Raw genomic sequence first — 27409 nt, forward strand, 5'->3', positions numbered from 1 at the left:
TGAGGACATTTCCTCTTGTACTATTTTGCTACTTGGGAGAAGAGACCAACACCCTCCATGTTACAACCTCCTTTCAGGTAGTTGTAGACAGTGATAAGGTCTCCCCTCAGCCTCCTTTTCTCCAGGCTAAACAGCCCCAGTTCCCTCAGTTGCTCCTCATAAGGCTTGTGCTCCAGATCCTTCACCAGCTTTGTTGCCCTTCTCTGAACTCCCTCCAGCACCTCAATGTCTTACCTGTAGTGAGGGGCCCAAAACCGAACACAGTATTCGAGGTGTGGCCTCACCAGTGCCGAGTACAGTAGCACAATCACTTCCCTAGTCCTGCTGGCCACATTATTCCTGATAGAAGCGAGTATGCTGTTGGCCTTTTTGGCCACCTGGGCATACTGCTGGCTCATATTCAGACAGCTGTCAATCAACACCCCCAGGTCCTTTTCTTCCAGGCAGCTTTCCAGCCACTTTTCCCTGAGCCTGTAGCGCTGCCTGTGGATGTTATGACCCAAGTGCAGGGCCAGCACTTGGCCTTGTTTAACCTCACTCAACTGGCACCCAGGGATGGCTGCTGGGTAGAGGCGGCAGCTGTAGGCCCACATTCTGTGTAGCTCTGCACCCTGCAAGGGGCTGAGCGCTAGGGAAGCACCGAAGGGCCAGCAGCAGTGCTCATACAGAGCCCGTGCGGACGCTGCGGCCCGCTGTGCACACACGGCCGCAACAGGGTGCCAGGGCCGCCCCGGCACACTGTGGGGGGTGCACACAGGAACCAACGAGGCTCCACCAACCCGGGAGCACGCTTGGAAACGAGGAAGGCACAGCTGCCCCGCCCCCGGCCGTCCTCCGTGACATCACTACCTGTCGAGGGGGTGGTTCTGCTTCCGGAAACGCCCCCTCACCGCCTTCAGGGCAGGTTCGGGCGACCGGTGTGTGGGGGCGGTGGCTCCGGCCATGCGGAGCCGGGCCGGACGGCGGCGGCTGCGCAGGGTCGTGCCTGGGCTGTGGCGGGACACCATGGGCCTGGGGCGCCCCTCGCGCTGGCGGGGGTAGGATGGGGTGTCCCCCTTTCCCCGCCGCCATGTACACCTTCGTGGTGCGGGACGAGGGCAGCAGCGTGTACGCCGAGGTGAGCCGGCTGCTCCTTGCCAGCGGGCAGTGGCGGCGCCTCCGAAGGGACAACCCCCGCTTCAACCTGATGCTGGGCGAGAGGAACCGGCTTCCCTTCGGCAGACTGGGTAAGGATCCCTCACGGTCGGCCCCGACACCCCCCACACCCACTTGCAGCCCAGGACCCGGGCTGCGGCTGTACCCTTCCCGTCTCGGGTCCTCCTGCCGCAGGGTGGGTTTCACCCGCGGCTCTCCTGCGGACACGGGGGCCGCGGGTGGGGCGTGCATCGGCGGAGTCCCCCGCAGTTTGGGACGGTGTGCCCCCGGCCTCTGTCGCCGGGCCTCCCGCTGGCAGTGACAGCTGATCGTGTGCTGGGCTCCTTGTCGCAGGGACCCGGCAGCCTCCCTAACCTGCATCGCCCAGAACAAAGGGTGGGAACCGGGGAGCTCCTTGGAAGCCGCTTCCCGGCCTCCGTCAGGGCGCTCTGCAGAAAGCGACCTGGCCCGGGGACCGGTTGTTGCTTCCGGGGACTGCTGCCACTAGCCAGGGCTTGAAGGATCCTCCTCCCGAGCTCACGGAGGGTGGTTTCACCGATGCCTCCCAAAGTACATAGTCCAGCGCGGGGGCTGCACTGTGGCACAGCAGCGGGAGCACCCAATGACCCTCCTCACATGTCGGAGACTCTCAGGATCCCAGCGCCCCCGGGTGCAGCCTCCACCTCCCAGCCTGCCTTGTCCTGCAGCAACGCACTTGGGGCTGTTTCCACTGTTGCAGGGGACTCCAGTCACCCAGCGTGGGGAACACGATAGCACCAGTGGCATCCCCGGCCTGCCACAGGGCAGTGATGTTGCAGTGCTGAGCATGCATGTTAGTTTCTGTAGTTTGGGACAGGTGGGGGGATATGTCTAAGCCAAGCACACTCAAACCCTGGCACCAGAGCTGAGTCTGGTAGGGATGTACCTCTACAGGGGTTTGGTGGGGGTAACAACATTCCTAGTCCCTGCTTGGAGCAGGGTGACATTCCAGAGGCTCTGTGTATCTATGTAGGGGTAGGACAATGCCCCACACCCCCTCACAGCTTTTTCATCTCTTCCTGATGCCCCCTATTTCGCTGTCAACACAAAGGGCCTTGAGATCTTCCCTGTGCAGGTTTGTCTCCTGGCTGTCCCACAGCAAGCAGGGCTGTAAACACAGCCATCCCAGCCCCACCAGGTGGGAATGAGCCTAAGAGCAGGGAAGCAGAGTGCCACATGCTACCTGTGAGCAGGGAGAGCCAAGCCAGGTGCTGGCAGTGCTGCAGGGCGTGGCAGGGAGCAGAGATTTACCATCATTGCCCATGGCTGGGGACAAGCTGACAGGAGCCGCAAGGCTGGCAGGTCTCCCCCCATGCATGGTATCAGCTGCTGGGCTGGCTCCTGTCACCAGGCCTGTCAGCAGTGTGTTTCTCTCCTGTGGTCCTGCAGGACAGAGGAGAGGTCCAGCCTCCCTCCCTGCCCTTGGCCCTGGTTTCTTCCATCCTAGGGTGATTTTGCAGCACTGCTGCTGGATGCAGAAATGTTGAAGCAGGAGGAGCCCCCTTGCTCTAGCAGCGGGATGGCTTTTGTAGCTCCTCTCTTGCAGTGGAGACCCAGCATTGCTGGATCACCACTGACTGCAAATCACGATCTCCACCACTTCCACCCTTGTCTCCACGTACGTTCATGAGTGGAAAGTCCCCATCACATGGCAATGCCATCTGGTCACCTCCCAGCGCTGGGGTGTCTACAGCAGGCAGGGAAACACCAGGAGAGGCTTAAGCAGCAAGGATGCTTGCATACACTATAGCCAGGTGCCGCAAGTGGACCTGTGCTTTAATGTGGCTAGCAGGCAGGATCCGTGAGCATCGGTCTTCACTGCAGAACAAGCACAGTTCTTTGATGTGAGTGGGCCTCCACAGCACGTCCAGCCATGGTGGCTTGTGGCCATCTCTTATCATCTTGTGGCCAACCCCTACCATTCTTGAAAAGAACCCGGGGTGATGGAAGGGCTTTAGTGAGCTCTTCAGCATGTGTTGCTATGCAATACCCAAAAATTCAAACCTTTTCTCACAGCCATGACATGTCTATGACCTGTGGAGAGGGACCATGCTTTGGCATGCACTTCTTTAACCCATCCTTGTATACAGTAGGAGCTGGTTGCCTGAATTCAGCAGATTCAGACCAAAAATGACATGGTTATTTTGGTACATCTTCCAAAAAGCTTTCTCTTCTCTGTTACATCTTCCTAAAGCTGTCCTGAGCAACTGTTGCATCACAGCTGACTTGGTGTGGTTTTCCTAAAGGCTCTACTCAGTGGAAGTAGACATTAATTCGGGGAACTGAAGGGATTTGCATTACTTAGGGGCTAAACTGGATCATTTAATGTGGGAGAGGGATAGAAATGGGGACTCTCAGCATGCATCACTGTTTCTTTCCAGCTGCAGGAACTTGTGTTGCTCTCATCAATACTCTGATTCTTGGGGGAATCATGCCCTTAAGCAGTGAATGTCTGCATCTTATCTAATGGAAAAGCAGTTTGTGCTAAGGGAAGGAGGAACAGGCTGCAGGGGCTTCATGGTGCGGAAGACACTGGGCTATGCTCTGCCAGCCATGGGAGGGTCACCAGTTTGTTCAGTGCCTTGGCAGCTTTTTAACCCTGCAAAATGCATGGTGCAGACCTCACAACATGCCCGAAAACCTGTTCCCCTTCGTGCTTTGTGGTCCCTCCTTGCTGATGACCAGACTCCACATTGCAGCCCACTGCTCCGTGTAGGTGTTCAGGAAAGCAGCAGAGATGTGCCTCCCTGTGGATCAGATTTATTAGGTTGGTGCAAAAGTAATTGCAGTTTCAGTCCATGAATATTATAGCCATGAATCATTATAGCTAGGCTCAAACACATCTTTAGCAATCAAAATAGAAACCGTTGCAATCAACACATTTTTGCCAATGAGAATTACCTTTTTTGGGGGCATTTGGCTTTTGGAAGTGCTTGGGAGGTTCTTCTTGATTCAGCCACTGAGCTCATCATTGCCAGTTGTCGTATGCAATCCACTCATCATCACGTGTCACAATCTGACCAAAAAAATGATTCATTGCTGTTGTGCAGAATTAGAGAAGACAACACTTCAAAACAAAGATTTTTTGGATTTTCAGTCAGCTCATGAGGCACCGACTTATTGAGCTTTTTCACCTTTCCAATTTGTGTTGAATGCCAAATGACCATAGAATGGTTGACGTTGAGATTTTCAGCAACTTCTCATGTAACTGTAAGAGGATCAGCTTTGATGATTGCTGTCAGTTGGTTGTTGTCAACTTCCAATGGCTGGCTACTACACTACTCATCTTCAAGGCTCTCGTCTCCTTTGTGAAACTTCTTGAACCACCACTGCACTGTAAGTTCATTAGCAGTTCCTGGGCTAAATGCATTGTTGATGTTGCAAGTTGTCTCTGCTGCTTTATGACCTATTTTGAACCGAAATAAGAAAATCACTTGAATTTGCTTTTTATGGAAATAAATATAAAATTAACAGCAAGTCACAGTCGCCAAAAAAACCCCATAAAGTGAGAAAAGCGAATTAAAATTGTGTATAACCTATCCACATTTATTTAACAACGTATTGCAATATCAGACTGCAAATTTCAAAAATGCAAAAACTGCAATTCCCTTTGCACCAACTGAATATCCAACAACAGTGATTTCAAAGCAGGTTTCAGCTTTCCCGTCCTCTTCTTTCACCAGCCCTATTTCTCTGTCACTGGTAACAGGGTGGAGTGACCACTGCAGGGCAGAGCCTGCCCAGAGTGGTGAGATCTCCTTCTGTACCTCAGTTCCTCCAGGGGCCAAGCAAAATCAGTAAACTGGAGACAGAAGGAAATTTGACATTTTTTCGTCATTTCTTTCAGTAAATAAGTGCCTGGCAGTGCTGGCTATACACTGAAGTGCCTGAACTTACAGATCATTTCTGGAAGATGGTTTTCAGCTATCTTATATTTAAAGATTTGTGAATAAAATAGTGATCCAGGTCAGGGCTTTGACTTGAGGACTGAAATAGTTGTTCACTTTCTGTGATCTTGCAGCTGCCTGGTCTTCAAGGTAATGTTTGCTCCAGGCCTGTTTTCCTAGGCAAACACCAGAGAGAATAACTAAAACTCTTGAATTCTTTTTCAGGGTCTAAATCACTCCCACAAGCTTTTTTTTTTAAAAAGACAAGGTGAAGGTGAAAGTAACTGCCATGCTTGGGGGGTCCCTCTAGTCCTAGATAATTTCAAACCAGAGCAGTTTTCGATCAGGTTTTTCCTATCAATGCTCTTGTCAGCTCTTTCTAACGGTGACACAGGTATCACCCCAGGCATCACTTGCCTCTTGCTCAACCACCATCAGCTGCACTGGTAGTTTGGGAGAGGCTTTATAATGTTGTCCAGATCTGAGTTACCCTTTGGACAACTGCTGATGTGCTGTGCCCCCCTGAGCAGTTCCAGCTGAGCACAAGTGTTCATGTAGTGTGAGAGGGTGAAGGAAGGCAGGCTGTGGTGTGAAGTCCAGTATTGGTAAGGAGATACCCATCTATTTGGCACTCTGTTTGGTACTTGTGAGGCTACATTTGGATACTTGGACCAGTTTGGGATTATTCTAGTACAAGAAAGGCATAGACTAGACACACTGGCGTGACTTCAGCAGGTGCCATCAGGATATTTAGGAGGACACATGATGGCAGTCAAGCACTGGGACTTGGACCTGTAGAAGCAGTAGGATCTTCATCCTTAGAGCTACTCAGACTTTGAACAAGAGGTTGGTGCAGAGAACCCGAGAGGTCCCTTCCCACCCCAACTATATAAAAGACCTTGCAGCAGACTGCCAGAAGGAAGCAAGACTCCACATCTTTTAATATTTGCCAGTGTTTTGTGATATGATATCAAGCCTGACGGGGAATATTGCTGTATATGAGAAAAAAAAAGAAAAGCAACGCCCTTTCCTAAGCTGTGATCATAGAATGATAGAATCATTTTGGTTGGGAAAGACTTGTAAAATCATTGAGTCCAACTGTTAACCCAACACTACCAAGTCCACCACTAAACCTTGTCCCTAAGAACCTCATCTACATTTCATTTAAACACCTCCAGGGATGGTGACTCCACCACTTCCCTGGTCTGCCCATTCCAATGCCTGACAACCCTTTCCCGAAAGAAATTTTTCTTAATATCCAATCTGAACCTCCCCTGGTGCAACTTGAGGCCATTTCTTCTCATCCTATCACTTCACACCTGGGAGAAGAGACCATCACCCTTCATGCTACAACCTCCTTGCAGGTAGGTCTAGACAGCAATAAGGTCTCACCTCAGCCTCCTTTTCTCCAGGTTAAGCAGCCCCAGTTCCCTCAGCCACTCTTGTTAAAACTTGTGCTCCAGGCTCCTCACCAGCTTCGTTACCCTTCTCCAAACTTGCTCCAGTAATCTTTGTATCATGATGTGCTTCCCTGCATCATCCTACTGCATGTAAGAATAACTGAAATCTTGGCTTTTAAAAACTGCTACCAGGAAATGGGAAACATTTCTGGGTGGCACTGCCAGTTCCTAGTATGAATTAGGAAATTATTATTTTCCTTTGGAAAATGGAAATGTAAGATTCAAAACAGACTTGGGCAAATACATGGTTTTTCATAACTTAAAGAAAGGAAACACGAGACAGCACGAGCTTAGAGCCTTTTTCTGTGATGCAGGGCAAGGAAACAGCCCGCTTTCGTTTCTCAGCTACATAGGACCCTTGCACCAAGCAGATTCATTAATTGAGAAGTTTGTTTGACCTCTTTGTTTCCCCTTTTTAGGCCATGAGCCTGGACTTGTGCAGCTGGTGAATTACTACAGGGGAGCAGACAAGCTGTGCCGCAAAGCATCTCTGGTGAAGTAAGAGATTCACTGAAATGTTACATGGGATTGACAGAAATTTTTCTTCTAATGGTTACTCAGTGTTGAACCTGTTCTGAGGGTATTTCACAGAACAGCTGCTCTGGGAGAGTCCGAGCATATGCTGTCTTCAGACTCCTGTGCTGGTCTCTGCAGCTATCTGTGTGCACAAAGGCCTCTTTAAAACTTCAGGGGAAATGCCATTTCAACTGAATTACATCTGCTTGAAAACATGAAGTGTATTGAATCAGATTAGAGCCAAACCAAAAGAAAAAAATCCTATCTTTTTCCTTGCAGATGTTTAATTAAAGCCTACTCCTTTTATTCTCTGTTTCATACTGAGATGGGACACTAGTATGCCTTTAGCTAATCAGATTTGTTGGTCAAACAAATGCTTGAAGACATCTCCAGGAAGAGCTCTGGGAGTTATTTTTGCTTGACCAGCTGTGGCAGGCTCTCCAGGGAAAAAAACTGATAACCTTTCATTGCAGATAAGCCTTGTCTCTGTGTAAACTCTGTGGCCATTAAGGGGATCTTCATGTCAGAGCTCTTCATCTCCTTGAAGCATTTGATTCCACATTAGTGTCTCACAGAATCACAGAATGTTAAGGGTTAGAAGGGACCTCAAAAGATCTAGTACAATCCCCCTGCCAGAGAAGGAACACCTAGATGAGGTTACACAGGAATGTGTCCAGGTGGGTTTTGAATGTCTCCAGAGAAGGACACTCCACAACCTTCCTTGGCATGTGTTCCAGTGTTCTGTCACCCTCACTGATAAGAAGTTTCTTCTCAAATTTAAGTGGAACCTCTTGTGTTCTAGTTTGAACCCATTACCCATTGTCTTACCATTGGTTGTTTACTGAGAAGAGCCTGGCTGCATCCTTGTGACACTCACCCTTTTATATATTTGTAAACATTAATAAGGTCACTCCTCAGTCTCCTCTTCTCCAAACTAAAGAGACCCAGCTCCCTCAGCGTTTCCCCATAAGGGAGGTGCTCCACTCCCTTAATCATCTTTGTTGCCCTGCGCTGGACTCTCTCCAGCAATTCCCTGTCCTTCTTGAACTGAGGGGCCCAGAACTGGACACAATATTCCAGGTGTGGTCTCACCAGGGCAGAGTAGAGGGGAAGGAGAACCTCTCTCGACCTACTAACCACCTGCCTTCTAGTACACCCCAGGATGCCATTGGCCTTCTTGGCCACAAGGACACAATGCTGGCTCATGGTCATCCTGCTGGCCACCAGTACTCCCAGGTCCCTTTCCCCTACACTACTCTCTAATAGGTCATTCCCCAACTTATACTGGAAACTGGGGTTGTTCCTACCCAAATGTAAGACTCTACATTTGCCCTTGTTATATTTCATTAAATTTTTCCCTGCCCAGCTCTCCAGCCTGTCCAGGTCTCGCTGGATGGCAGCACAGCCTTCTGGTGTGTCAGCCACTCCTCCCAGCTTGCTGTTATCAGCAAACGTGCTGATAGAACACTCTATTCCCTCATCCAAGTCATTGATGAATATTGAATAATACTGACCCCAGTACTGACCCTTGAGGCACTCCACTAGATACAGGCCTCCAACTAGACTGCCCCATTGACCACGGCTCTCTGGCTTCTTTCCTTCTGCCAGTTCAAAGTCTACCTCACTACCCGATCATCCAATCCATACTCCGTCAGTTTAGCTGTGAGGTTGCTGTGGGAGACTGTGTCAATGGCTTTACTGAAATCAAGATAGACCATATCCACTGCTTTACCATCATCTATCCACCTGGTTATGTCCTCATAAAAGGCTATGAGGTTGGTTAAGCATGACTTCCCCTTGGTGAAGCCATGTTGACTGCCCCTAATGACCTTCTTATCCTTGATATGTCTTGAGTTGGCACCAAGGATAAGTTGTTCCATCACCTCCAAGGGATGGAGGTGAGGCTGACCGGTCTATAGTTACCAGGGTCCTCCTTCTTGCCCTTTTTGAAGACTGGAGTGACATTTGCTTTCCTCCAGTCCTCAGGCACCTCTCACGTTTCCCAAGACTTGGCAAAGATGATGGAGAGTGGTCTAGCAATGACCTCAGCCAGCTCCCTCAGCACCCGCTGGTGCATCCCATCCAGACCCATGGATTTATGGATGTCCAGATTGCTTAATTGCTCCCTAACCCAGTCCTCATCAACCAAGGCAGACTCCTCCATTGTCCTGACTTCCTCTGAGGCCTCAGGGGTACAGGGCTCCTCAGGACAGCCTCCGGCAGTATTGACAGAGACGAAGGCGGCATTCAGTAACTCTACCTTCTCTGTATCTTCTGTCACCAGGGCACCCACCTCATTCATCAGTGGGTGTACATTGCCTCTAGCGTTAGTTTTATCTGCGATGTATTTGAAAAAGCTCTTTGGGTTGTCCTGGACCCTTCTAGCCAGGTTTAATTCTAAGGAGGCCTTAGCTTTCCTAGTTGCCTCCCTCCATCCTCTGACAACAGCCTTATATTCTTCCCAAGTGGCCAGCCCTTCCTTCCACGATCTGTAAACTTTCCTCTTCCACTTGAGCTTACCCAGCAGTTCCCTGTTTAATCATGCAGGTCTCCTGTCTCCCTTCCTTGACTTCCTACATGTCGGGATGCTCCGATCTTGAGCTTGGAAGAAGCAGTCCCTGAATGCTAACCAACTATCTTGGACCTCTTTAGCTTCAAGTACCCTTGCCCACAAGACTTCCCCTAGCAATTGCTTGAAAAGGCCAAAGTTGGCCCTACTGAAGTCCAGGGTTGTGATTCTGCTGAGTATTCTGTTCCTGCCACACGAGATCCTGAACTCCACCATCTCATGGCTGTTGTAGCCAAGGCAGCCCTCAACCTTTACTGCTTCAACCAGGCCCTCCTTGTTAGTGAGGATGAGATCCAGCAGTGCTCCCCTCCTAGTTGGCTCATCCACCATTTTCATCAGGAAGTTATCATCAAGGCACTGGAGGAACCTCCTGGGCTGTGGCTGGCTGGCTGAGTAGTCCTTCCAGCAAACATCAGGGAAGTTAAAATCCCCCACGACAACCAGGGCTTGTGACTGCAAGGCTGCTCTCAGCTGCCTGTAGAAGGCCTCATCAACTTCCTCACCCTGATCTGGTGGCCTGTAATAGACACCCACAACAGTATTACCCCTGCCAGCCTGCCCCTTAATTCTCACCCACAGGCTCTCAACTCACTCCTCATCTGCTCCTGGACAGTACTCAATATGTTGTAATTGCTCTCTCACGTAAAGAGCAACTCCACCACCTTGCCTTGCTGCCCTGTCTTTGCTGAAAAGGACATAGCCATCCATGACCACATTCCAGTCATGTGAGCTGTCCCACCATGTCTGTGTAATTGTAATCCCCTGCCCAAACACAGGTTTCTAACTCCTCCTACTTATTCCCCATGCTGCATGCATTGGTGTACAGGCATTTCAGGGAGTGAGCTGAGCACACTGATTTCACCCTAAGGGGATGGGAGACCTCCCGGTCTTCATCAATTTTAGAGTGCTGCCTCACTGGTGCAAGCCCAGCTACCACCCCCCTCGTACTGATGCAGTCCTCCAGAGTCTGTGTGCTGTTCTGGGGTCTTGCATTCCTCTGCAAACAATCTGGTCCCAGGTGTTTTCTTTACAGTGGTGATGGTGTTTGTCAAGAACTAGCAGAGTATTTTTTAAAACACACTCATGGCACTCCCCAGCTGTGTTTCTCTGTGGCTCATGGTCTAGAGGCAGTGCTGAAAGTGCTTTCACACCTGTTTTTCTCCGCTGAAGCTTAGCTGACCTTTCTAACTGTAGGGTTAACCATACATTGAGCTTCTTATGAACACAAGGGACTGCAAATTACATTCCTCAAGCCTCCCAGGGTGTCACTGACTGACTGACCTGTCAACAGAGAGGCACAAATGCTGAGAGAGAGTCAGCAAGTCATGAGCTCTGCTCTTGGCCTTACACGAATGAGCATTCAGACAGGCAGGCAGCAGCCTTTACTCTAAAAAACAGGCCTGGGCTCTGCTAACAGTTCACTGGCATCAGTAGACGTTACTGGTAGACGAGATGCTCTGTCATGGAAACTTCTCTACTGATTATTTCATGATACCCATAGTATCCACAAAATATTTAACAAATGCTTGCTGGTCTGGTTCAAAGAGCAGTGTTTGGCTGCAGGTTGGGCTTGCTGTGATATCTTTAGGAAAACCCTGATTTCAAGGGTCTAAGGCAAATATAATAATTTAGCACAGACTATCTGCAAGTTGGTATTCTTCACCAAGCAAAAGAGCCCGGTTATTGATGATACTTACTTATTAAATTATATCCATGCAGGTGGGGACACACTCAAGGTTAACAGCCTATCTCTCTTTTACCCAGGCTAATCAAGACAAGCCCTGAACTATCAGAGTCCTGCACGTGGTTCCCTGAGTCGTATGTGATTTACCCAACAAACTTGAAGACCCCCGTGGCTCCGGCACAGAATGGAATTCACCATCTCATAAACAACACAAGGACAGATGAGCGGGAAGTCTTCTTGGCAGCTTACAACAGGCGGCGGGAAGGCAAAGAAGGCAATGTGTGGATCGCCAAGTCCTCAGCTGGTGCCAAAGGTTCATTCTCCAGCAAAATGAGCCACCTTCTCATTATTCCTTACTCTTGATCGGTAGAGTCCTGGGGTTTAGCTGAGGCCAGCTTGTAGATAGTGTATCTATGAAGGGCTTCACCTACCAACATCATTCCAGTCAAGCCAGCACAGGGCTCTCCTTTGTCTGCTTGGTGGCATGAGGCTTCTAATAAGCACTGTAATATGCACATGTTACTTAGAACATGGTTGGCAGTGAAATTACTCCTACTTTCCTACTTACGCTGTTCAAAATAATGGGAAAGTTTGTTGCAGGGAGAAGGCAGCAGGGAGCAGCAGGTGAGGGGAATGTGGAGAGCAGGAGATAACAGGGAGCAGAACAGGATATGGGGAGGAGGACAGCAGCAAGGGCTAGGAGCCCAGCTCTCCATGCTGCAGTTAAGCTTGCTTTCACCTGGGCAGAAATATCGCTGTTTATCTTTGAACCAAACCCAGGTGTCTGGTGCCAATGGCAATGGTCGCGCTGAGAGACTGGCTGAGCAGCCATGAGCTCACTGCATCAAAATTACACCCAAGCCTCAGGGGAAGGTACCAGAGCAAAGAACAGCAATGCAGTGTCTGTATGTCCCTTTCATTTGAATAAGGCAATAAATACCTAAGTGATAATATGTCCTTCCTTGTTCCAGGGTCATTGCATTGCTCACTCTACATAAATAATGAGCTATTAGATGAGGTAGCTGGACACAGCTATAGATGTAATGCTTTGGTGCAAAAGTAATTGTGGTTTTTGCATTGTTGAAATTTGCCATTTGATATTGCAATACATTCTTAAATAAATGTGGAAATGTTATACATCATTTTAATTTGCTTTTCTCACTTTATGTTTTTTTGATACTGACTTGTTACTTGATGTTCATTTTATATTTAGACTATGCAATGTTAGACAAAAAGCAAATTCAAGTGATTTTCTTATTCAAGTTCAAAATGGGTTGTAAAGTGGCACAGACAACTCACAACATCAACGCCATCTTTGGCAAAGTTTCACAAGGAAGATGAGAGCCTTGAAGATGGAGAGCATAGAAGCCAGCCATTGGAAGTTCAAAACAACCAGTTGACAGCAACCATCGAAGCTGATCCTCTTACAATTACATTAGAAGTTGCCGAAAACCTCAGCATTAACTATTCTACAGTCATTTGGCATTTGACGCAAACTGGAAAGGTGAAGAAGCTCAATAAGTAGGAGCCTTATGACTGAAAATCCAAAAAATTGTTTTGAAGTGTTATTTTCTCTTATTCTACGCAACAGCAACGAACCATTTCTCGATCAGATTGTGATGTGTGATGATAAGTGGATCATACATGACAACCAGCAACGATGAGCTCAGTGACTGAATCAAGAAGAACCTCCCAAACACTTCCACAGCCAAACTTGCCCCTAAAAAAAGTCATGGTAACTGTCTGGTGCTCTGCTGCTGGTCTGATCCACTACAGCTTTCTGAATCCCAGCAAAGCCATTACACCTGAGAAGCATGCTCAGCAAATCAGTGAGAAGCACCAAAAACTGCAATGCCTGCAGCCAGCATTGGTCAACAGAAAGGGCCTGATTTTTCTCCACAAGGCCTGACTACTCATCCACCATTTTTGCCTGACCTCTTGCCAACTGACTATCCCTTCTTCATGCGTCTCAACAACTTTTTGCATGGAAAATGCTTCCACGACTATCAGGATGTGGAAAATGCTTTCCAAGAGTTTGTGGAATCCCAAAGCAGATTTTGATGCAATAGGAATAAACAAACTTATTTCTCATTGGCAAAAATGTGTTGATTATAATGGTTCTTATTTTGATTGATAAAGATATGTTTGAGCCTAGTTATAATGTTTTAAAATTCATGGCCCAAAACTGCAATTACTTTTGCACCAATGTAACATTTGCTGTCTTTCAGTTATGACAGTATCATGGGCACATTATCAGAAATCACTTTATGAAATCTTGCCTTGCCATGTGTGCAGACCCCAGGCTGCAGAGCCTAGCTTGGGGAAGGTCCTGATCTTTTCAAAGAGAACAAGCCCACATGTATTACTCGTATTTGCAGAGTCACTTTTGATGCAGTCTTACAAAAATCAGCAAGGAATGTGAAAGCCAGAGGTGGTTGCAGGCAGGCTGCATAATAAAACTGGCTTCCTTCACTGCTCAGCTCTCTTGGCTGTGTTAGCAAGAAGCATCCGATCAGTACACTTAATTTTCATCAGGGAGGAAGGGGAGATGAGTGCTTTGTTATGCCAGTGAGGGAATGTGTTTCTGTGTAGTATAATTGTCTGGCAAAGAATCAATCTGGGCAATTGAAAGGGCATTGCTGTGTCTTGCTGCAGGATGGGAAGGTTTAAACTCTTCACATACTTTATGCAATTGTGATGCCATCTTTTCTGCGTTAGAGCACACTAACCTTTTGTGTTCATCACTGTGCTGCAGAACTCAAGCTAAGAATTAAAGTGAAAGGAGAGCATCATGTTAATCTTCTAGAGGGAAGTTATAATGTCTAGGGATTACTTCTGATGAAGAAGCAAAGCTTGTCAACATCAACTGCTGAGGCAGATCCAGCTGAGGCACAGCCCCTGACTTGGGATAGGTCTAGTGGAGGCTTGGGTGTCCATCAGTAAAAGGAAGATGAAAGCTTTAGGATGTCCTGACTTAAAAGTTGAGAGGTTGCTCAACTGTGGCTAGGGGTTTTGATGTTTTCTTTGAGAGAAGGTACAGCTGCCCCACATAAACTGCTTTGCTACCTCCCCAGGTTGCTGACTAGGTGCACAGTTAAGCTAACCTTCCCCTTGATTCACCATCTGTCCAGTGCAGAATGAATGCCTGCTGATCTTCCCACTGCAGGGGCTTTACTGGCTTACAGAGATATTGTTTCTCTTCTCCTCCCAGTGCACAGCCCTTTGATTGTTCTAATGCAAGTTTCTGCCTGGCTCTGCTCTGATCATGGGACTAAAAATCTTGTCCCCTGCATAAAACATGGGTGAGGAAGATACTTCTGATGAAAGTATTTCCTTTCAGTGGAGGATGCTAGGAAGGATAGGGGGCCAGTGGTCCTGGAAAGCTGTGGCTCACAGGTGTGCAAAGCATGGAGCATTGAAAAAAGTATCTGCAGGGCTGTGCCAACAGCAACCTTCAGAAGTCACAACCAGGACTGTTTTCCATGGGATGACTCTATCAAACCCTGCATGTGCTCCAAACCTGTGTTCTTCCCCTGCTGCCCCCTTTTTTCTTTCCCACTTGGTGTTTCCTCAAAAAAACTTAGTACAAAATTAAGACTGAGTCATCAGCTTTTGTACAGGAAAGTAACTAAATGCCTGAAGACTGAACGTAGTGCCAGAGAAGTGTTAGATAATTTTACCTGAGCTGGTTTATCCCTCATGTGGCACTGTGCCACCTCTTAATCAAATCCCAGAAGGGATAGTTTCTCTTTTCATTGCTCTGCAACAGTGGTTTCATATCTGAACTCTTGCAATAAATGAACAGTGACAGCTTCAGCCAAAATGTGGCAGTATTTAAAAGGCACAGCTATCTTCTTTAATGAAGAGCTTCCACAGCAGGGGAAAACACAGACCACATAGATTAATGTTTTGAAACAGTTCTTTTCCTAATTCAGCAATTATTTTAACAGTAACTTAAACGAGCTCACTAAGCAGGGCAACACTGCGCAAGTGTGCATGTGTGAATGCCTTTGGCAACCAGAGGAGCTAGGCAAGGAGAGAAAGTCTGAGTCTGGGATAAAAAAAACCCAAAATCCTCTCTCCCCAAATAAAAAAGTTTTAAAAATAAGAAAAATCTCAGTTACCCTTGGTTCCCGTTTGCGTTGGCTCCAGTTACTGGGGAGCTAGAGGCCCCGTGGTGCGATAACAGGGAGAAGCCTCCACAAATTCACCACCTGACCCTGAGCAAACATGACACCACTTGGGCATGTCGCCTGGCTTTTTGGGCGAGTGAGCTATGGTCTGCTTGGGCCCTGAAAGAACTCCAGCAAAGGTAGGAGGATCCTCTGCCTAACTTGTCTTCATCTTTCTGTGCCAGGGGAAGGGATCTTGATTTCTTCAGAGGCTGCAGAGCTTCTGGACTTCATCGATGAGCAGGGGCAAGTGCATGTGATTCAGAAATACCTGGAGAAGCCTCTGCTTTTAGAGCCAGGGCATCGCAAGTTTGACATCAGGTAACCTTTTCTGGTTCTGTAGTAATATTGGTTTTCATTTTCGTGCTGTTTCTTTTTAAGCCACTGAGACTAGAGTTTGTTTTCTTGCCTCTCAGGAGCTGGGTTCTCGTGGATCATCAATATAATATCTACCTCTACAGAGAGGGTGTTCTGCGGACCTCTTCCGAACCGTATAACAATGCTAATTTCCAGGACAAAACCTGCCACTTGACCAATCACTGCATTCAGAAGGAGTATTCCAAAAACTACGGGCGTTATGAGGAAGGGAATGAAATGTTCTTTGAGGAGTTCAACCAGTATCTGATGGATGCCCTGAACACAACGCTTGAGAACAGCATCTTACTGCAAATCAAACACATAATAAGGTAGCCACTGCCTAATGTGTAGGGAAATTTAACCCTTCAGTTACAGGGAATGTTTATGGACACATATGGGAAAGCAGGCAGACCAACATGGGAAGGGTATCAGTTGCATGGATCAGGGGTTGCCACTCAGAGATAAATTTAAGATAAAGCCATAAACACTCCAATGTCATTACTCACTGAAAATGGACCCCAGTGTATGCTGTTCTTTCAAGGGTCAATGTGTTTGCATTTTGCCTGCTGTGGCTGGAGAAGGGTGGAGTGAGATCACTCAGTAAGGGAAGGTCAAAAGACAGGGCTGGGGGAGGTTGAGGTTAAAAAAAGATATAAAGTGTAAGAGGGGAAATAAAACAGGACTCAGGTCTGCAGGATCTCACTGCCTCCCCCACCATCAGCAAGCAGCAGCACATGTCATTGGTGTAGGTCGTCTTACTCAGAACACAAAGTGCCTGGTGAGAGATCTCAGAGATCACAGTGCTGCAGAGAATCCAGGTCTTGACAAAGTGATCCTTTATGATGAAATTCACTTTGCAAGTACCTTGTTGTTGTTACACCAAAAAGACATGACACATCTCTGATGGCCTCAGAGGCAGATAAGCTCTCAATGGCCATTCCTTGGGGATCTGCTGCAGCCCTTTGTGGCTCTGTCTCCTGCTCCAAGCTCTAATCGCACATCATGTTTTTCAACTTGCCTAATCCAGTAGGGGGGTGGATGCTGCTCTCCAGCTCTTTGGGAGTTAACTCAGGGGTGTCCCCACGTGTATTTTGATGGCTGCACAATCTCATTTGCAGGGATTTGGTTACCATTATGTGTATTGGATATGGCTTGTAATTTGTGGCAGTCCCAGGGCAACAGGAGACTCCTCCAGTTAACTGCACTATGCACATGCCTTCAGAAGCTGCAGTACAACAGATATGTCCACAGTGCAACAAATATATCCACAGGGCTTTTAATCTTGGGTTTCTGGGTTTTTTGCCATTCACAGAAGCTGCCTTATGTGTATAGAGCCTGCAATCAGCACAAAGCATCTTCACTACCAGAGCTTCCAGCTCTTTGGCTTTGACTTCATGGTGGATGAGGAGCTGAAGGTGTGGCTGATAGAAGTCAATGGGGCCCCAGCCTGTGCCCAGTGAGTAATCAGTTTCTGTCATACCCTTACGATCACAGAATCACAGAATGTTAGGAATTGGAAGGGACCTCGAAAGATCATCTAGTACAATCCCCCTGCCAGAGCAGGAACACCTAGATAAGGTTACACAGGAATGCGTACAGGCGGGTTTTGAATGTCTCCAGAGAAGGACACTCCACAACCTTCCTCGGCATGTGTTCCAGTGTTCTGTCGCCCTCACTGAGAAGAAGTTTCTTCTCAAATTTAAGTGGAACCTCTTGTGTTCCAGTTTGAACCCGTTACCCCTTGTCTTACCATTGGTTGTCACTGAGAAGAGCCTGGCTCCATCCTTGTGACACTCACCCTTCATATATTTGTAAACACTAATAAGTTCACCCCTCAGTGTCCTCCAAGCTAAAGAGACCCAGCTCCCTCAGCCTTTCCTCAGAAGGGAGATGCTCCACACCATCATCTTTGTTGCCCCGTGCTGGACTCTCTCCAGCAGTTCCCTGTCCTTCTTGAACTGAGGGGCCCAGAACTGGACACAATATTCCAGGTGTGGTCTCACCAGGGCAGAGTAGAGGGGAAGGAGAACCTCTCTCGACCTACTAACCACCCCCCTTCTAGTACACCCCAGGATGCCATTGGCCTTCTTGGCCACAAGGGCACAGTGCTGGCTCATGGTCATCCTGCTGGCCACCAGTACTCCCAGGTCCCTTTCCCCTACACTACTCTCTAACAGGTTGTTCCCCAACTTACACTGGAAGCTGGGGTTGTTCTTGCCCAGATGCAAGACTCTACACTTGCCCTTGTTATATTTCATTAAATTTTTCCCCGCCCAGCTCTCCAGCCTGTCCAGCTCTCGCTGGATGGCAGCACAGCCTTCTGGCGTGTCAGCCACTCCTCCCAGCTTGGTGTCATCAGCAAACTTGCTGACAGTGCACTCTATTCCCTCGGCCAAGTCGTTGATGAATATACTGAATAGTACTGGTCCCAGTACTCACCCTTGGGGCATTCCACTAGATACAGGCCTCCAACTAGACTCTGCCCCATTGACCACGACTCTCTGGCTTCTTTCCTTCAGCCAGTTCACAGTTCACCTCACTACCCGATCGTCCAGTCCATACTTCCTCAGTTTAGCAGCAAGGATGCTGTGGGAGACTGTGTCAATGGCTTTACTGAAATCAAGATAGACCACTGTCCTGGTTTTGTTAAAAACAAGACCGGTTCTCTTTTAGTGATTTTTCTTTCAGCTAAGTTCTTATAGGTGGCTGTACTTTTCTGAGTTTTAGCCTGCATATTTTTCCTAGTATGCTGTAGTTGGTGCTGATAAGAGACCAACAGAATGCTGAAGAAGCTCGTGTTTAGATTTATTACTATGGTAGCTAAGAAAGACTGATAAGTTTTCCCACGTTCTGTTGTGAGAGGGGCGTGTTTGAGGAGGGATGGATGCAACAGGTGACTAGAACTGACCAACGGAAGTATTCCATTCCATAATCGTCATACACCCTACATAAGAGGGTGATCACGAGGGTCACACTCTCTTCAACCGTGGCTGGCATCTAGAGAGGACCCTCTCTGTCTGCCTGTGATCTACAGGCCTCAGGCTCTGCATCCTGCAACCAGGTTCCAGTTTGCTGTGAAGTTCAGCCCATGACTTCCGGGGGCCTGAGCTGCACCTACTGGAGGTGCCAGCTCTGTGCACCCAGCTCCACCGCTGCTGGAGTGACGCCAATTCCACATCGGGAATTTGAGATTGGTTTTGTATATTTTGTATATATATTCTCTATTTATTAGTAGCATTAGTAAAACACTTTAAAACCTTCCAACTTGAAGTCTAAGTCTCTCTTCCTTTTCCCTGATCTTTCTTATCATCTTTCTGATCTAAAGGAAAGGGGTGGCAAGAGGTAAAGGGGATAACAGGGAGCATCTGCCACGATTTATTGCCATCTTGCCTTAAACTGTAACAACCACATCCACTGCTTTACCATTATCTATCCGCCTGGTTATGTCCTCATAAAAGCTATGAGGTTGGTTAAGCATGACTTCCCCTTGGTGAAGCCATGTTGACTGCCCCTAATGACCCTCTTATCCTTGATATGTCTTGAGTTGGCACCAAGGATAAGTTGTTCCATCACCTCCAAGAGATGGAGGTGAGGCTGACCAGTCTATAGTTACCAGGGTCCTCCTTCTTGCCCTTTTTGAAGACTGGAGTGACATTTGCTTTCCTCCAGTCCTCAGGCACCTCTCACGTTTCCCAAGACTTGGCAAAGATGATGGAGAGTGGTCTAGCAATGACCTCAGCCAGCTCCCTCAGCACCCGCTGGTGCATCCCATCCAGACCCATGGATTTATGGATGTCCAGATTGCTTAATTGCTCCCTAACCCAGTCCTCATCAACCAAGGCAGACTCCTCCATTGTCCTGACTTCCTCTGAGGCTTCAGGGGTACAGGGCTCCTCAGGACAGCCTCTGGCAGTATTGACAGAGACGAAGGCGGCATTCAGTAACTCTACCTTCTCTGTATCTTCTGTCACCAGGGCACCCACCTCATTCATCAGTGGGTGTACATTGCCTCTAGCGTTAGTTTTATCTGCGATGTATTTGAAAAAGCTCTTTGGGTTGTCCTGGACCCTTCTAGCCAGGTTTAATTCTAAGGAGGCCTTAGCTTTCCTAGTTGCCTCCCTCCATCCTCTGACAACAGCCTTATATTCTTCCCAAGTGGCCAGCCCTTCCTTCCACGATCTGTAAACTTTCCTCTTCCACTTGAGCTTACCCAGCAGTTCCCTGTTTAATCATGCAGGTCTCCTGTCTCCCTTCCTTGACTTCCTACATGTCGGGATGCTCCGATCTTGAGCTTGGAAGAAGCAGTCCCTGAATGCTAACCAACTATCTTGGACCTCTTTAGCTTCAAGTACCCTTGCCCACAAGACTTCCCCTAGCAATTGCTTGAAAAGGCCAAAGTTGGCCCTACTGAAGTCCAGGGTTGTGATTCTGCTGAGTATTCTGTTCCTGCCACACGAGATCCTGAACTCCACCATCTCATGGCTGTTGTAGCCAAGGCAGCCCTCAACCTTTACTGCTTCAACCAGGCCCTCCTTGTTAGTGAGGATGAGATCCAGCAGTGCTCCCCTCCTAGTTGGCTCATCCACCATTTTCATCAGGAAGTTATCATCAATGCACTGGAGGAACCTCCTGGACTGTGGCTGGCTGGCTGAGTAGTCCTTCCAGCAAACATCAGGGAAGTTAAAATCCCCCACGACAACCAGGGCTTGTGACTGCGAGGCTGCTCTCAGCTGCCTGTAGAAGGCCTCATCAACTTCCTCACCCTGATCTGGTGGCCTGTAATAGACACCCACAACAGTATTACCCCTGCCAGCCTGCCCCTTAATTCTCACCCACAGACTCTCAACTCACTCCTCATCTGCTCCTGGACAGTACTCAATGTACTGTAGTTGCTCTCTCACATAAAGAGCAACTCCACCACCTTGCCTTGCTGCCCTGTCTTTGCTGAAAAGGACATAGCCATCCATGACCACATTCCAGTCATGTGAGCTGTCCCACCATGTCTGTGTAATTGTAATCCCCTGCCCAAACACAGGTTTCTAACTCCTCCTGCTTATTCCCCATGCTGCATGCATTGGTGTACAGGCATTTCAGGGAGTGAGCTGAGCACACTGATTTCACCCTAAGGGGATGGGAGACCTCCCGGTCTTCATCAATTTTAGAGTGCTGCCTCACTGGTGCAAGCCCAGCTACAACCCGTTCCCCCTTTGAATCTAGTTTGAAACTCTTCTGATGAGTCCTGCTAATTCCTGTTCCATCATCCTTTTGCCCAGGATGCCACCATTCACTTGCCTCTCCCACGTGGCTGTGTCCCAGCTCCAAGCAAAAAAGGTAGAAGGAAGTGAATAGCAGGGGAGTTGGCTAGCTCATACCTGACACTGCTGTAAATGCCAGTTGATTTAGGTTCATTGCTCCTGTCCTCATGTTTGGTATACTCCAGTATTTTCCCATGTGAGATAGGGCACTAACCTCAGTTTTTGGACAAATGGGTTTGAACCTAACTTGGATCATTTTTATTGACATTATTGAGTTGAAGTTATGTTGCAGAATTAAGGCTTCGGGGGTCAGGTGGTTTCTTAATCTCTCTTATGGAGCCACTTGTGGCTGGTTTTTAACTGAACACATGATAAATGAGTAGTGTTATGGACAGCAGCTGGAAGTAAGTGACTGATTTTGCAGGCAGCAGGACCTCAGAGAACACTGTGGATGCTGAAGATACTGGATCAAAGCCCCCACCAACCCCAGGGAGGCTGGGACAAACAAACAGCCGTGGCCATGAACATCTCTGCGTAGGCACAGTGGGAGGTGCTGTATTATGTGACTGAGACAACTGCAGGAGACTAGAAATCTTTGCTAAATGGGAATCTGTATTATATACAAGCCCAGCAAAACAGAACAGGCTGTACATCACTACATTAGAATTAGATTAGATTGGATGTAGATTAAATTAAATTACATTAGGTCATCACTAACAGTTAACAAAAAAATACAGGTCAAGCCTACCAGACAGGCTGTTCAGCAGCCTTTTCAGGGCTTTGGGAGCTTTCTGTGTCCAGGATGCACTGTTCACTACATGCAACATGCTGTGATACTGCTTTGCATGTCCTTGTGTTGCCATATGGGTAGAATTTAACTGTTGCTGGATGGATTTGGGTTGCAGCAATGCCCTGTTTGCTTTGTGCTCTGTGGGCACTTGGAAGCCATCAAAAGCAGCTGAGGTAGATTTTGGTTTTTTGTGGCTTCTCCTCCTCAGGGTTATTCTAATTTAGAGCATCCATACCACACAGTTCTCATTTTAGAGACAAAAATTGGCTGCTGAAAGCAGTAACATTCCCAGGAGATGAAAAAGCACGTTACTTGTCATGTAGACCCAACTACAAAAGGTGAAAGACAATCCTAGTATCGACTATGTTGATAGTAAAAATGTCCCAGATGCCAGCATGATCACGGAGGTGACAGGCGTATTTCCTTTAGCAGAAAGTGAAGCTATTGTTAACTCATTTCTCAAACACCTTGTCTCTCTTCTCCCTAATCCTGCTTTATCTGAGTGTGCCATGGAGAAACACATCCCCCACTGCTGGAGGGTCCTGTGAAGTATCTGTGCCTGGTCACAAGCTCATGTGCACAGCTGCACCTCAGCGCAGCATTTCAACAAATTGTGAACACATCAGAGCAGTCCCTCTGGGGCACGTCCCCACATGAAGAGGGTTCGGTGTGATAATCATGACTCCCAGAGTTGGAAGGCCGGTACAGGGGGTGCTCAACTGTTGTCTGCCCCTGTGCATCTTGCCATGACTCAGTTCTGGGGCCTGAGAGTGTGGAGACTTTCCTCAGGAACCTGTTCTGACAGTAAGCTTAGATAATGGGTTTTGTGGTCCTGTCCTGCAGAGAGCAATATTGGGAATGGGAGTACTGTTTAAAAAGAAGATGGTTGCTTGGGTAGGTGGAGAGGAGATGGAAGAGAAGCCACCTTCCTCCTGTTTGCCACTCTGGAGCTACCTGTAATGGGAGCAGGATCTTGTAGATCCTTCTGGGAAAATGCATGTCTATGTAAAAATGGTTTGGGGGCCAGCTGGTTTGTCCTGCCTGGGCATCTGATTCTCTCTCTCTCTTCTCTTAGGAAGCTGTATGCAGAGCTCTGCCAAGGAATTGTGGATGTAGCCATCTCTAGCGTTTTCCCCCTCAGTGACACTGGGCAGAAGACAAACCAGCCATCATCGATCTTCATCAAGCTGTGATGACAACAAGAATGCCTCTGCTGTGCACAGGGAGAGACTGCACCCCTGGGGTCAGCACAGTTCAGTGGCTTCTCTCAGTATCATGCCAAAAAGTGGGACAGGCGTCTTATTTTCTGGAAAATCATGGGGAAAAAATCAACAAAACAGGTATCCACACAGAGCTGCAATGATCCAGAGCTGCTCAAACTCTGCCTGCATTCACTAAAATTCACTTCAGAAACAGCTCGTGTGACTTTGGTATCTGAAACAAATCTCTCTGGGAGAACAACAAAATAACCCTAAAATGAAGCCCCAACAGGGATACTATAATACTGTATTAGCTCCTCCTTTTCTATAGAGATAACATTGGGCTTTTAAGGAAATTGAGCAAAAAGTACAGTGATCTTCTGGGGCATCATGGCTGGGAAGTTCTCCTCCTGCTGTGTTTCTTCTTTCCTCACCTACTCCATCATTAGTGCCTTAGCTCAGCTCCTAATAGGTGACTCCTTTCCTTTGTTCTTGCTTTGTTACATATAATAGAAAGGAGCAAGCTCTCTTGCATCGCAGGATGCCTAAAACCAGGAACACTGAGAATCCAGTTTCCTTAGGTCATTTTCCAAGTTGGTTGGCTGAACACCCAGGCAATGGCTGGCAAAAGGGTGCTGAACTGCAGGCAGCGAATTAACTCAAACAAGGAAGGCAATTTTGTTTATATATAGCTATCCCTTTTCCTAATGAGATTTGAGTCAGTGTCCATCCCAGTCTGATGCAGTTGGTTTCTGTTTAAAGGAGATAGAGACACCCCCTTGGGACTCACTGGCAGGCTACAGGATTTCTAGCATCACTTCTGTGCTGTGTTTCAAATAGCAGAACTTTCATCTCCTCAGTTTCTTCTGAGACACTGCAGCAAATTTACGCTCTTCTCTCAGCTTTTACCTTCATGCATTTGAGGCTTGAACCTGAAACCTTTCAACCCAAATTTTTATCCCATTTGATCCAGCCAATTTTATCCTCCTCATTTGACAAACACTGAAATTTTCTGCCCTGAACACAGTCGACAGCTCGGTCCCAGCTGGGAGGGAGGTGGGTGAGGTTTTGGAAACCAGGTGTGCCACACAGCTGGGAAGGCAGGTGTTTGTTGAGGGAGGGGAGGTTAAATTCGTTGAGGTCCCTGAATTTCAGAGCTAACATCTACTCTGAGTATAACCTAAATCGCTGGCATATTGGCCAGCCTGTGAAGTGTATCTGCATTTTCAGTATGAGCCCAGAAAATCCCTCCTAAGCTAGAACTCTTTGGAGGGCACAGTGGCGCTTGTAACAGCAGTGAGTTTTGGGCGGGTGGGAGGGGCCCTGCTGCCTCTGGTGGAGAGATATGTTTGTCACCTAAATAAACTGGTTCCTGTTACCCAAAACAAGCAATCAAGAAGAGATTGTGGAGATTACAAGCTTCTGGCTGCCTGTGTGTAATGGAAAGTGAATCAAGCAGTGGGATTTCTGCATCCCTTAGAAGATCCTAGCGCTTTGGTGTATTCATCTCTGCTTGTGATGGAGATTTCAAAGGCCTTCATGCCAGCAGATAATCCTGACACCTTTCTGTAGGCAGGACTGAAGTGCCTAGGCATCCTTGGAGTAATTAATTTTGATTGTGCAGTCATGGGATGAACATTCATTTTTACATGCTGTGAATCCACAAGTGGCACCATTTCACAGTGGGCCACTAAAATCCAGGAGTGATCAGAGTGCTTAGTAAAACCACGTGGGAGCATTGCAGAGAGGGCACATCCCAAAGAACCGCACAAGCACCTCTGAAGTTTTCAGTGCCCCAAAAGGCAGCATGAATCTGTCTGTGGGGGATGTGGTGGGTGCAGGGTGCACTGGTGCGTGCTGAGAAATGACAGGGAGCAGGAGCTGTGAGAAAACAGGACTCTGGCTTTGTTCCATTGTGCTGCAAGTGCTGGCGGGTGGCTTCATTTCCAGTGAGACTGTGAATACCAGGTCTGGTCTGGGGATCTGGGCCTTGTGGGTGTTCAGAAGAGAGACCATGAACGCATCAGTTTGTGAGATTGGAAGCACTGGGCGATAAGCTAGGAGACAGGTGTGGAGGAAGGACTGTTTGGGTATTTTAACCTTATGATAGCACACAGGTATCAAAATTTCACTGCAGGCCAGGTAAAGCATAATGGTAACACTCCAAGGCAAAAAGTACGTTGTAATGATTGTTACTCAACTTGCACCATGTCTCCTTTGGCATTTTCACATGTTAGGTCATGTCAGCTTATTTTTACACCTTTTTGCCCAGCAAAGGGAAGATCTAATAGCAACTGCCCTGAGGTGACAGAGGAGACGTTGGGCTCTCACAAGCTCTAGGGCAGATGAGAACAGAGCGCAAAGTGAAAAGAGAAAATTTTCCCCCATCATAATGAAATGAGAAGTTCTTATGTTCTGGGGTGCCAGACCCATCCTTCTTTTCCCCCTCAAAAGGGAAATTAAACTGAATCACCCCCTTACTGCACAGTAATGTGAGATTCCTGATGATGTAGTGGGATAAGGGCAAGAAAGCTGTCTGGATGCAGGCAAAAGCAGTGGGCCTGATTGGAGGACCTGGTACCACTGGAAGGAGCAGTGACTTGGGAACCTCTGCCTGACTCCGAGGCCTTTTCATCCCCTTTTGCGACTATGCAATCAGGGGTGAAAAATCAGCAGCTGGCCGTTTTTGCTGCTCAGCTGAAAGTGGGGCTTCAACTTGATGGCAGAGCCATGACCACAGACAATGCAGTTATTCATACCCTGCCTTTTCAGCTGGGCTTAGGGGAGATAGTGATTCAGGGATGTTTTAATTATTGGTTTGTTTGCTGAATTATTCAGAAATAAGCAATGTCCTCTGGAGGAAAACAGCACGTATTGTGTGTATTTAGCATGTGCTCTTGAAGTGCTTCCCAAGGTAAAGCACAGGAGGTAGATGGTGAAGGACAGACAGCACAGTGCCTAAGGTCTTGCTCAAAATATTAGCTATGAGGTGAAGATGAGGATGTGTGTATGCCTGAGGCCTAAGCATTGCAGCTGTGAGTGTACCTTGCAAGTGATGCTCACAAGGTCTTATGAAACTTTTTTTTTTTTTTAGGAATACACAACAATAAATGTTTTCTAGCTTACTTCAGCTAAAAGGACAATAGAAAAGGTCTTGCTCTCTTTCCTGAGCTTTCACAAAGGATGGTGCTGTGTTTCCAGATGACACCTAGCATATTGCAGAATGTCTCTAGTCTTAGTTGTATCCCTTCATGTCAGCCATGAAAAATTTCAGGCCCAGGTGCTCTGGCAGCATTTTCCAGCAGGGTGTGGTCCCGCTGGGCTGTAGGTTTCAGGTAATTCCCATGTGGCTTGTCATATACCAGGTTAGTTGTGATTATCATGCAACAGCTATTGTGCTCCTGCCAAAATCCAGTGGCTGGCCACAGCCCACAGAAAATGCTGGAGAAGTCTAAGAAAGGGTCAAAAGCTGCTTCATGCAGGTGGCCTGGCTTCTCAGCCCTGCTGTGACCAGCATCCTTCAGAACTGCTTGCATGTCACTGCTCCCAGCATTTCTTGTTCTGCACAAGCAGCTCTCCCCCGACAAGAGCAACAGTGTGCCATACATAGGTTCATAATCGTGTCTTGGAGTCCGTTATGGCAGCCCTCAGAAAACCTTGGTGTTGAGAGGACAGTGGTTATGTATGGTGCTGCCAAGCTGGGAGCCTGACAGGCTCTGTATTGTGTCCCCAACTCTGGATTGTGTCACCAGCTGCCTTCACGTCAGCATGTACGTGTGGGCCATCAGGTGCCCGAGCTAGTGGATCTCTGGTGACCCTATCCACATCTCTCCTAAACCACCATTAAAACATGCAAACCCCACAGCCTGCAGTGTTTCCTTGGGGCAGCGGGCCCCCGGGGTGGCAGGTCACCCAGAAAACCTACCTGTGGGTACCTGTCGTGAGTGTTGTCCCCGTTGCCCCGTGGGACTGCGGGAGCTGCCCAGCCAAACAGAGGTGGTTTCCTCACCTTCAGATGACAAATGCAAAATGACATGGCACAAGGGGCACCAGCCTCACATTCCGGTGGTGTCCCAGCACTGGTGGGAGCTGGGGAGTGGGGAGACTGTTTTGGAGCCTAGAGGCGTGGAGGTGGCAGGGAGTGATATGGGGTGGGGAACTGTCAAATCTTCCCTGTCCCTGCTGGGGTGCATGTCTCTTCGGAGGGGTTGGGCCCTGGCAAACACGGGTGCAGATGGCTGGGGACACGGCGCTGGGAGTCCCTGCTTGGGGGAGCACAGCTCTGGGGAGCATAGCTGGAGGTGGCTGTGGGGCACAAGGCGATCACAGGTCTGGGGGAGGCCGTGG

At 48.0% G+C, this 27409-nt stretch overlaps 1 protein-coding gene across 1 annotated transcript; it reads left to right on the top strand.

Annotated features, from left to right (window-relative positions):
• The first annotated feature begins 862 nt into the window (after positions 1-862).
• On the top strand, positions 863-26924 carry TTL (tubulin tyrosine ligase). The gene is made up of 7 exons (XM_065833492.2): positions 863-1226; positions 6940-7018; positions 11370-11602; positions 15647-15782; positions 15878-16147; positions 17131-17274; positions 22939-26924. The coding sequence occupies exons 1-7, from the start codon at positions 1043-1045 to the stop codon at positions 23054-23056; spliced, it is 1164 nt and encodes a 387-aa protein (XP_065689564.1). The 5' UTR covers positions 863-1042; the 3' UTR covers positions 23057-26924.
• Positions 26925-27409: the final 485 nt, after the last annotated feature.

This window comes from Patagioenas fasciata, chromosome 3, assembly GCF_037038585.1.
Source record: "Patagioenas fasciata isolate bPatFas1 chromosome 3, bPatFas1.hap1, whole genome shotgun sequence".
NCBI lineage: Eukaryota > Metazoa > Chordata > Aves > Columbiformes > Columbidae > Patagioenas > Patagioenas fasciata.